The following is an 11,718-nucleotide window of genomic DNA, read 5'->3' on the forward strand; positions in this document are numbered from 1 at the left end:
CAGCCCCCCAAAGCCACAGCGCCTTGGGCAGGGGTAGGGGCCAGAGGGGGCATTCCTGTCCTTGGGCTCCAGCCCTGGCCTGGGGCCACCCCGTCTCCGGGAGCTCCTGCTGGAGTGGGCTGTGTGCACAGCGAGGGGAAGGGCTGGACATCACACCAGAACGGTGCTGACGGGCGAGGAAGGGAGCCTGGAAGGTGCGGCCGCGGTGGCTGCTCTCAAATATTGGAAAAGCCGGCATCTGGCAGGGGTTGGGCCCACCCTCTGAGGGCCACAGGGCCGGGCAGGGGGTTCAGTGAAGAGAAGAGCGTGTGCCTCATCACAGACAGTGCAGCCAGCGCGGACTCCTGAGTGGGCGGAGCCCCTGGTCTCTGGAAGCATTTAACCAGCGTTAAATGTGTGAGCGCACCATCGGGCCGTGGTCATATGGCGACACAGCCTGGCCCTGTAGCGTGTGGGCGGCGCCGAGTGAGCTGCCCAGGAGGTGGCAGTCGCACACAGCCCCTCCCGGGCCCTGTCACCGATCCCAGGGCCACTCACTCGCTCCAGGGGGGCCCCCAGTCACCCCCAAATGCAACCAGGCCCACAAGTGGAGAAGAGGAGCATCAGGATGGATGGCAGTTCGGCAGCAGCATCGGCCCAGTTTCCTGTAACACCTGAGCGTGCGGGTGCCTGCCCCCCGGCTCCTGGAGCCTACGCTCCGGGCACCTCGCAAACCTCTTTGAGCTGCAGTTTCTTCATCTGTGTAACCAGCAAAGCAGACTCTGGCCCAAACTGACTATTTCGAGTGAGGGTCAGAAATGGAAGAAAACATGAACCCTTCGGGGCCCAGCAGCCGTGACGATGACAACGATGAAGGCGAGGGCGGTGCCGGCTGAGGCTCTGGTTCTGTTAAAGGACCTCCCTCTGGAAGGCATGGCCCACGACATCGGCCTCAGGTCTTTGCAACCCTGGCCGGTGAGCTCGCCCATCGTTCAGTCATGTGCTGAGTGGCCTTGTGCCGCGACCACCGGCCAGGCTCTGCAGGGACAGGATGAAAGGGCTCCGAGTTGAATGAGACGTGCGGGGAACAACCACATGCAGGACCAGGCGTGAGCCACGGCCACGCTGGTGTCGGGCAGGCAGGGCGGCAGGGCTGGCGGACTGGCAGGAGCTGTGGCCGCCGCGGGAAGGCTCGCACAGGTGGAGAAAAAAGAGAAACACTGCGGGCAGCTTCTCCAGACGGAAGCTCCTTCACCGCAATCTGACAAACACGTTTGTGAGTGTGTGGTCAGAGGCGCTGCAGGAGCACCTGGGAGGCAGCGAGTTAGCTCCCGCTCAGGGAGTTCCGTTTCTCTCTCTCAGTTCAGGTCCCCCAGCCCCTGCCCTCCAGAGCACGGCGGCTTCGAGCATCGCCTCCAGGATCGGGACTTCATGGAGCCTCTCAGGGCCGACTTCGAGGCCAGCGTCAGAGCTGAGAGCTAGGAGAGGACAGACAGGGGAGAGAGGCCACTGTGACTGAGGGAACCCAGCCTCCCTGGCTAACCCTCCCGACCGTGGGCTGAACAAGGGCCCTAGAGACCCCATCTGTGCAGGAGGAGCCTCAGGGCTTTGAACTCAGTGAGCTTAGAACCAGGACGCTCCCATCCAAACCGCTGAGGGGAGACACAGCCAAAGTCCGCCAACCTGGGCGTCTAGGGTTTGGGTAAGGAGCGCTTAGGGAATTTAATGACACCTATGCCTTTTTAATATACATTTTTTAAATTGATTTCAGAGAGGAAGGGGAGAGGGAGAGATAGAAGCATCAATGATGAGAGAGAATCATGATCGGCTGCCTCCTGCACGCCCCACACTGGGGATCAAGCCCGCAACCCGGGCATGTGCCCTGACCGGAATCCAACCCAGGACCCTTCAGTCCACAGGCCGACACTCTATCCACTGAGCCAAACTAGGGCCCTTATAAAATTTTTAAAATTGATTTTAGAGAAAGAGAGGAAGAGGGGGGAGAGATGGATTTGTTGTTCCACTTACTTATGCATTCATTGGTTGATTCCTACATGTGCCCTGACCAGGGATGGAGCCCGCAACCCTGACATAAGGAGACGATGTTGCAACTAGTTGAGCACCGGCCAGGGCACGCACACCTTTTTAGATGGGATCAGTCTAGGAATGCAACGACTCGTCCTGTCTCTAGAACAGCGGTTCTCAACCTGTGGGTCGCGACCCCTTTGGGGGGTCGAATGACCCTTTCACAGGGGTCGCCTAAGACCATCGGAAAACACATATATAATTACATATTGTTTTTGTGAGGAATCACTATGCTTTAATTATGTTCAATTTGTAACAATGAAATTGGGGGTCACCACAACATGAGGAACTGGATTAAAGGGTCGCGGCATTAGGAAGGTTGAGAACCACTGCTCTAGAAGAACGAAGGATTTCAGGTACGTGTGCGTGCATTTGAAGCAGAAGCTGCTTATTTCTGTGTTTTGTGTGTGTCTGTTTGCTTCTAGGTGTCTGTGCATGAACATTTGCATTTCTGTTTCTTTGCCGGCATTAGAGAACATGCATAGGTCTGTGGGGACACACACACACACCGTACACGGGGTGGACATGTGTGTGTTTGTTAGTGCTCACCCTATTTCCAGTTTAGGAGAGGACCTTGCTCATCCTCTAGCTCAAATCTCTCATGTTACTCGCGAGGACACTGAGGCCCAGAAAAGGAAAGTGACTCATCCAGGGTCACCGGTGGGCTAAGGTGGCAAAGGTGAGACTAGAACCCAGAATTTCTGATTTGTAGGCCAGGACTCCTTCTATAACATTAAAATAAATTACAGATTAAAAAAAAAACAAGCAGGGAAATTCTTATTTGTTTTCTCCTCCTCAATCAATGAATAAGTATAAGAGGGTCAACTCTGAATTAGCTACACAACCCCAAATGTTAAGTTTTTAACACTGACCTGGTCCGTATTGACTTCTTTTATGAAAAGCATATATATATGAATTTCAGAACACGTATGAAGGCTTTGTTTTTGACGAGAAATATCCAAAATATATAAGCTGTTGTATGAGTTAAACAGTAAAAATAGCTGTTGTTTCTCATGATGACTCTAGACCTAATATAACATGACAAAATAATACCCCAATATCCATGATTAACCTGAATTGGAGAGGGGTCACCTCCCAGGCCTTCATGTTGCTGCTTCAGCTGCATTGGTAACACACACACACACACACACACACACACACACACACCAACCACATCATCAGCCAACATTCTATTCTGGTGCAACAAAATATTGAAAGTGATCACTGTGGATTTTGTTGTTTGTATGTGTGTGTTTTTTAAATTTTTTAAAAATGTTTTTATTGATTTTTTTGTTTTGAGAGAAAGGAAGGAGAGAGAGAGAGAGAGAGAGAGAGAGAGAGATCGGAATCAAACCATCAACCTTTTGGTGCACAGGACGATGCTCAGCCACTGAGCCACACCGGGCAGGGCTGACCACTGTTTTCAAACAGCTGGCCCGTCCATCCTAGAAAGGAACCCGCAGATCTGAGGCTTTGCGAACACAATGCCAGGACATGCGCGTAGGTGGCAGTGCGGGATGTCTGGGTTGGGTGGAACTCACGTGCGAGCAGGTGTGCTGGCGTTGCGTGTTTACGTTCACATTATGCCTGCTGGCGACGGTGTTTGCTCTCGCCGCGGTGTGCGTGTGTGGGTGTGAGGGCTTCCATCCAGTGTGAGACTGTGCAGGAACTGTCCCTTCTATCAAAATAAAAAGCCTCCCACGTCAGCTGTGGGAGCGCACCGGGCTCAGGGCGGGGTGGGTGGAGCACCCACGCTCCCACCCGGCGCCCTTTCCCTTGGGTCCCCTTGCGGATTCTCCTGACGTTGCCACGCTAGCTCTCTCGGTAAATTCCAGTTAAGAGGGGACTTCCGAACACAATAAACCAGACTGTCACTTTCAAAGATATGTTCCTTAAAGATATGTTTCTTAAACATGAGGGCTGCCTGTTTTGGGTCCTCCCTGCTGGCCATCTCCCCCTGCTCTGCAGCCTCAAGTGCGCCTCCTCCTGGTCTCTGCAGCTTCTTGCCTTGGCGCTGGCCTTGTCACAGCAGGAGTGTAGTAGGTCATCCTCGCCTCCTCCTCTCCCCATCCCCCCACCCCCCAGGCCAGGTCCCCAGAGCAAAGCCAGGACCTGTAGTGAGTATTCAGCTGTGCTTACAATGGGCTGGCCCTGGGCTTGAAGTATTGAATCCTCACAGCAGTCCCCAGTTCACAGGCGAGGGAACGAGGGATCGGGCTTGGTACCCATGACTTCCCCAAGGGCACGCAGCGCCAGACTTGGCTGAGATCTCAGCTCTGTCTGACCCCCAAGCCGCACCCTTCACCGTGACAGCAGAAAGGCTCCCTGCTCCCACATACAAGCCTCCTCTTTAGGGACAGCCAGACTGTGGTCCCGCACACGGTGAGTGACCCCGCCTCAGGGAACGCTTGGCCCTTTGCACAGCGCAGTGGTCCCTTAAAGGCCCAGGTGTAAGCAGCATGGCAGGAACAGGTTGTAGGATGCACTTCAGGTGCGTGGAGGCAGAGGGCCTCCTCTCTCCCTCCAGCCCGTGGGGCAGGAGCAGCTGGGCTGGCACGCGCAGGCTCACTCAGCGCCACCCGCCCCAGCAGACAGCAGCCCTTGCACCTTCCGACTTGGCCGTGTATTTTAGGCTCGGCCTGACCAGGTGCTCTGGGTCAACAGGCTTAACTGGATTCTTTTCAGCAACCTTCCCTTTAGAGGGGAAGGGACAGGAGGGGAGGATGGCCCGTCGCTTCCTCCCTCTTCCTCCTTCGGGCCGGTTTCTCTATATGTAAAGAGAGGCTTCGGCTGGTCATCCCAAACACCGTCTGCCTGGGTTTGTTCGCTCCCCGTGCACAGAGTACAAAGCGCTAGGGACAAAGCCTCCACTCTAGGGTGGTGACAGCGTCCTACAGCAGGGACAGCACAGTGGAGAGCCAGCAGCTCTGCCCCGGAGCCGGGAGACCTGGGTTCTAGTCTTGCTTGCGATACAAACGGAAGTGACCTTGAACAAGCGAAGCCTCGATGTGCTTACCTGTTTTAAAAGGGGGTGACAAAGCTTCAACAGATATTGTGAGGGTCACAGGGAGCAGCTGTAGTGGGAGCCCTTGAGATGTTCTCTTAAAATGTTATACAGAAAGAGCAAATGCGCCTGGCAGTTCCTCAGGAAGTTAAAACTAGGATTACCATAGGATCCAGCAATTTCACCTCCAGGTCCCGGAAGCAGGATTCAAAGGAAGAGATACTCACGGTCAGAGCCGCATCATTCACAACAACCCAAAAGGGGAGTGTCCATTCACAAATGGACAGATCAACAAAATGTGGTCTCTGCACACAGTGGAATAGTACTCAGCCATGAAGAGGAGTGCGATTCTGCTCCATGTTGGAACCTGGATGGCCCGTGAAGACACATTCCTTCTCCATGCTGGAACGTGGGTGGCCCGTGAAGACAGTACGCTAAGTGGAATAAGACAGGACAATATGATTCCACTGAGATTACGAGCTACCTAGAATAGCCAAAGTCATAGACATAAAAGCAGATGAGAGGTTATGGGGTGGGAGGAGGGGAGGATGTTGAACGACTAGTTTCTGATGATGAAAACGTTTCGGAAATGGGTAGTGATGATGGTGGCACAACAATGCAGATGCACTAAATGCCACTTGAGAACAGTTGAAATGTGGGTTTTACGTTCTGTATATTTTAACACATCTTAAAAGTAAACGCACTTTAAAGTTTTAGTTAAAATCTCTAGGTTATCTTGGCAAAACCTGGGGATGCGGAGTCCTAGTTCCCTTCTCTGATCTTGGGCAAGACATTTTGGGGAAGTAAATTGTCTTCCTCTGTCAGATGGAGCTAAACAGCACCCTCTCTCCCCTCCTCCCTTCACACCCCCTCCCCGAACACCGCAGAGAGCTGGGTCAGAAGCACGCCAGGAAGCGTTGGGCGCATCCAGGTGGCCTCTGTTACCCTCAAGGAGGGGAGGCCCAGGCCCAGGCCCGGCTTATCCGTTCTCAGAGCCGCTGGGATCCCTTTTCTGGACCCTGCCCGGGGCCAGGACGGCTTCTCACCCTTGCCAGCTCCCACCGCCAACCTGACTCAGCCAGCCTTGGGCCCCGAGCCAGCCCAGTGTCTGGCACTCAGCAGGCGCTCAACATTTACTTTGTACTTGCGAGGATACCCTCACTCACGCCTGTTCCATCCTGCACCAACTTCATGCAGGTTGGTCTAAGGGAGAAGCCCGTTTTTGTTTGGTGAGAAAGCTGGGGGTGGTAGGTCTTGAAGATGCAGGAGGAAGATGCAGGAAATGAGCAGACAGTGAAGGACGCAGATACTGTCTAAACAAGCCCATGTGCAGTGCCCAGAGAATCCCAGCGGGTCCGGAGGGGCGGGCCCGGGCCCCCAGGCTGACCTGCAGAGGTGACAGGGCTGGAAGGCAGCAGCTTTGAGCTGTGGGGTGGAGAGAGCGCAGACGGCACCCACGGATCTTAGTCTGGATTTTATGGAGACCCCCCCCCCCGCCACCCAATGGGGTAAACTGGCCTGGAGGAGGCACAGAGCACTGTCCCCAGGTGACGGCCGGGAGATCCGGGCATCTTGGCACGAGCACGGTGGGCTCTTGGCACTCCTATGACACACTCCTGTGTGCGCCCGCAGCTCTGAGCCCGCGGGTGGCAGAGACCCCTTGCCTCCCAGACGGCGAACCCCGGGCAGGGTCCTATGTCCGGGTCCTCGACCCTGTGCGTGCGGGTCTGGGGGCCGACTTGGGCGGCGCTACCCCCGGGGTGCCGCGGGGGGGCGGGGAGAGCGGCGCCTGGCCCAGCCCCGCGGATGACAGGAGCGGGGAGCCGGGAGGGAGGAGCCGCCGAGCGCTCGGCGAGGAGCAGAGAGCGGCGCGGAGTCGGGCGGCTGCGAGCGCGGAGCGGGGAGAGGCGCTGCCGCACGCGGCCAAGGACCATCCCCGGGGAACCGGCCTCTGTATGGCATGTGGCTGGTAACTTTCCTCCTGCTCCTGGACTCTTGGCACAAAGGTGAGCCCGCGCGAGCCGCCGGCGGCGGGGGCAGCGCCGGGAGCGCGCGCGCTGACGGCCAGGCGGGGTGCCGGGTGGGGTGCCAAGCGGGGTGCCGGGCGGGCTCCAGATGTCCGGGGACCGACCCGCTGCCCGGCCCTGGGTGGGTGGCAGCGGGGACAGGGCGAGCACCCGGAGAGGGGCCGGGTGAGAGTCCGCCCCGGGCCGCTCCGCTGGCCACCGCTCCTGCCGTTTTGGTGTCGAGGTGAGGGGGGGGGGGGCCGAGCCCCTCCCCTCCCCCCCGCTCCTCGCCAGGCGCAGTTCTGCCCCGACCCCTCCCCAGCTCCCGGGCCGCTTCCTGCGGCTTGGGGGCGCTGGGACCCCGGCGTGCCCTCTGAGTTGCCCTCCGAGTGGCGGGGTCCTCGGGCGGGGGGTGTCCACGGGAGCCCTCGCTTCCTCCGGCCTCGGACCCGGTGGCTACTCCACCTTCGCCCCCGCGCGCCTCCGCCGCCGGACCCCTGCGCCGCCCGAAAGGCGCCCAGTGGAGCTGGCTCGATGCTCAGCGGAAGAGCTGGGGTCCCGAGAGCTGGGGTCCCCAGGGGAGCAAGTTGTTCTCCAAACCCAGAGGCCGCCCTCCCAGCTCCCCTCCCCCTCCCCCTCCCCCTCCCCCTTCCCCCTCCCCGCGCACCCGGGCTCCGCGGCTCCGCCTTAGCTACCGAGCAGCGCGCTCCAAGGCGCCAGAGTCTCCGCTGCGTGCCAGTCAGCCGGTCAGCGGACACGGGCCAGTCTTCCGTCCGGAGCGGGGATGGGGCCGGAGGGGTGGGGCGTGTCGCTGTCCGGCAGAGGAAGCGTTGCTAGGGCGGGTCCAGGTGTCCGGCGTGCCCAGACCTGCTGGCGCTGCGCACCTGACCCTCCAAGTGGCCGGGACCGGCAGTTGGAAGGGGGCAGAGGTCTCCGACCAGAGCGCCTGGGCACCGAGTCGGGGCCAGGCCGTTGGCGGCCGGGCTTCCAGGCTTTGGTAGAGGACGTGCCCGGGGCGCGCAGATGGCGGGAGACCAGCGGCCGAACTCCACGCCCTTGTGCGGGGAAGCACACACGCTGTGCGCTCCGCTTCCCGGGTTCAGCCCTCCAACTTTTCTCCTTTCCGCCTGGGGGCGGTTTCTCCCCGCCCCCCTTTGCCCAGGTGGTGACCCGGGAGGAGCCACCACTCTTGACCCCTGAGCGATGGGGGAAGGGCAGTCCAGCCAATGGCGGGCGCTCCAGGGGGTCCAGTCCTCGGTGCAGAGGCCCCAGGGGTGCGGCGTCCCCAACCTGCTGTAGCTGGTTGCTGCGGCTCCTGGCTTTGGGGGGGGGAGGTAACCCCTATTCCATTTGTCAATACTCCTGGTCAAAGCCAGACTGAAGGCCAAGGCACTGCTGGGGTTTGCCTGGAGGCCTGGTGAGGGGCAGGTGAGGGGGGGCGGGGGGGTGGCCTTCCAGTGGTGGACAAGGTGAGTTTCTCAGAGCAGTGGGGCCGCTGGGGGCCACACCAAGCCTGGGCCCGGTTGGCTAGCACCTTGTCGCCTGCACAGCACCCTCCGTCCCACTTTCGGGAGCGAGAAGGCCTTCTAGCGTTCAAGTTCCCCCCACACCCCGCTACACACACCACCCAGCCTCCCTCTCCCAGGCTCTTCCTGCCTCCCCCGCCCCCGCAGGCTGGCTCGGCTTGCAGTTTTAATTACATTAATATTAAAAATACATAAGGTGAGGAGCGGCAGCTTCTCTCTCGGGTTCCCTCTCGCCCCCACCCCTTTTCCATTTTGTCTGGTGAGAAATCGGGGCCTGAGCCCTGCACACCGGGACCCAGCTTTGTCCTCAACCACCCACCCCCTTTCTGGGGACCTCCTCCCGAGCAGCCCATTCCCAGGAGTGGAGGCCCCTGAGCAGAACCCCGATGCCCCTCCCCCTCCCCCTCCCAGAAGCGGGGCATTAATAAATGAAGCTCCGCTACTCGCTACTCGATAGGAGGCAGCAGATGGAGGTGGGGGCGGAGAAGGCCCAGAGGACAGCAGGATGCCCAGGGGCAGCATCCTTTCCAACTCGAGAAGGAAGTTGCCCCTGTCCTAGGTCGGCCTGGGAGGTTGGAGGTGCAGGTGAGGCAGCACCTGAGTGGCTCTTTGGCCTGCAGAGCCCTGGCGCGCCTGCCATGCAGCTGCTCCAGCCTCTGCGCTGGGCCGGGCGCCTCGCCAGGCAGGCCTTTCATTTGCTTTGAGCCTTGATTGGGTCTTAGGTGCCAGGTTGGTCCCCGGGGCCTGTTCGCTTGGGGTGACGTGGGAGGGAGAGGGGCAGAAGCGGCTGGGGGAGATGGGATGCAGTGAGAGCAGGGGAGATAGGGTTTGGAGTATTTTTCTCTCCCGTTGCCAGCCACCCCCGCGGCACCAAAGAAAATGTAAATGTGATGTTCAAGCCTGTTTCAGAAAACAATACCCTCCTGCAATAATTTGTACGTCCATCTGTGAGGAGCGGGAGGAGGCAGAGCCAGAGGAGAGGAAACGAGGAGATGGCTCATCCTCTGGACGGAATTAAGCGGTGATTGAATGTGTTTTAAGCTTCTGTTATTTCCATTCCTCTCGAAACCTTTTTTTTTTTTTTTTTGGATGAAGACTGAGCTCAGACCGATTCCCCAGAACTAAACTGGGAAGATATTTTAATAATCGGTTATGGAGTCTTCAATAACGGTCTTATTATCGCCAAAACAAACCCCGGCTTGGGCAGCCAGATGAACCCCGGCGCGGCTCTCTCCGCTTCCATCCCGCGTGCCAGCATCTGTGTCGCCGGCATTTGCATTTTTACTGTGTAAAAGACCAGCTTCCCGGCAGTAAAATTCCTGTTTTCTAAAAGCCAAAGTAATGGGTTGCATTGATTTTTTTCATTTCCCACCCCAACCTCTCCAATGGGGACTCGTGGTTCTTCTCTCTTGAGAATACCAAATTAAAAGCCTTCGTCGAACCATTAAGCAAATCTCTAACACTCTGTTCAGTGTCTAATTAAAAGAGGGGGAGTAGGGGGGATGTGTTTCAAAATCTTGAAATGGCAAATGCAACTCAGGGGAAGCAGGTGAAGGCCCAGTAAGCACTGGGGTGGGGCGGTGGGCAGCGGCTCTGGCGCTAGAATTACACGGGCGAGAAGGAACGGCCATGGTGCCCACAAACCTCTCCGATGCGGCATGCTTCCGGGCATCAGGCAGCTGCCTTGCCTATATTTCCGCAGCAGAATGGGGAGCTCAGCTAGAAACAAACAAGTGAGCAGTTGACCCGAAGGCGGCACTAGGTTAGCAGATCCCAGGAGGGGAGAGGCTTATGTTTCCTAAATTGGCGGGTGGGGAGGAAGGCGGTGGGCATGCAAGCTCCAGTTTGGCCTAGAGATGTTTTGCTAAAGAAGCAAGCCCCCAAACAGAGAGGCTGGGAGCCCCCGGACACAGGGTGGGGGTCTGCCCCAGCATCTGGTGGGCTCTTGGCCTTTGACAAAGGGGTGCGGACCTCAAGCCCCCTTACCTTCTCCACGGCTTCAGGAAACCCATGCTTGGTACCCACGGTTCCACTGGGCACCCCCGGGCTTGGTGGAGGATGATTTTGTTTGTGGATGAGTTGAAGGGAGGGTGGGTATTCAGAGAACGTTTTGTTTTTCGGGGTATAGCTCCAGGCTGGGAGATTCTTCCCTCCATCAGAATCTCGTTGGGGGACATTTGAAGCAGCTGAGAGGAGAGCCCCCACCCCCGAGTGCTTTCTCAGCCCAGAGCACCGTGTATTCCCGGGGGCACCAGGCCTGAGTGGGGTGAGCCACAGGCAGCAGAGATGCAGGGTGGGGGGGTGCCTGGAACTCAAGGGCAGGCCCTGGATTTGCATATAATTTACATTCAGATTTGCATACTCACCTGCCCAGGCCAAGGGCCTCCCCCAGGAGCAGCCAGGCAGTGGCCTTGTCCTGGTAAGGAGGGGGGGGGGTGAGGCAGGAGCGGAGGCCTGGGATTTGGGGTGTGTGTCTCTCTCTCCTCTGAGTGTTAGGCCTGCGTGGACTCAGCACCCAGGCACTGGCTCTGCTGCTGGTGAGGCGGCCCTGGAGCTGCTGTTGGGGAGGATGGGCGGTATGGCCGACCAAGCTTGGGGCGCGGGCTGTAGGAAGAGGAGGGTGAAGAGAGGGACGCTGGCAGTGGGAACAGGGCCAACATGAGCCTCCGGTGAGCGCCCTGACGCCCGAGGCCCAGTGCTCGGGGCTGTGGCTCCGGAGAAGCAGCCCCTGATGGGAAGGGGTGTGAAGTGCGGCGAACTGTTCTTTTCCCTCCTGGTCTGTGGACCTCCGGCTTGGACAAGGCCGTGGCCTCTGCGGGGTTCGGGGAAGAGCCGGCCCTCGTGTTCCAGCGGCGTGGAGGCCACGGTCCTGCGTGGCACTCGGCGGGGCGGCAGGATGGCAGGCGCTGTGGTCACAGAGGGAGGGGTGAAGAGCTGGGATCCTGCTCCAGGAGCAAACGCGGGAGGGCGGCTGAGGGCTCCTCTGGGGAGGGGAGCCGGCTGGGAGCCTGCCTGGGGCTGGGGCTGCGGCCTCAGGAATGGGTTTGTCTGCATTTCCAGGGCCCTGAGCAAAGCCTGCGGGGCAGGGGTGGCTCCAAGGCCTCCCAGTGAGGTTCTG

General features: G+C 58.7%; 1 protein-coding gene across 1 annotated transcript in view; it reads left to right on the forward strand.

Moving 5' to 3' along the window:
• Positions 1-840: 840 nt before the first annotated feature.
• The window catches only part of LOC102438603 (Down syndrome cell adhesion molecule-like protein 1), a gene marked incomplete at its 3' end in the record, with an annotated part of 28,741 nt that continues 17,863 nt past the window's right edge, over positions 841-11,718 (forward strand). Inside the window, exons 1-3 of the mRNA XM_006107545.1 lie at positions 841-954; positions 1,342-1,443; positions 6,882-7,074. Coding sequence (XP_006107607.1) covers positions 841-954; positions 1,342-1,443; positions 6,882-7,074 — 409 coding nt within the window. The remainder of the gene's footprint in view (positions 955-1,341; positions 1,444-6,881; positions 7,075-11,718) is intronic.

The sequence above is a fragment of the Myotis lucifugus genome, unplaced genomic scaffold (genome assembly GCF_000147115.1).
Source record: "Myotis lucifugus unplaced genomic scaffold, Myoluc2.0 scaffold_1253, whole genome shotgun sequence".
In the NCBI taxonomy this organism is placed as follows: domain Eukaryota; kingdom Metazoa; phylum Chordata; class Mammalia; order Chiroptera; family Vespertilionidae; genus Myotis; species Myotis lucifugus.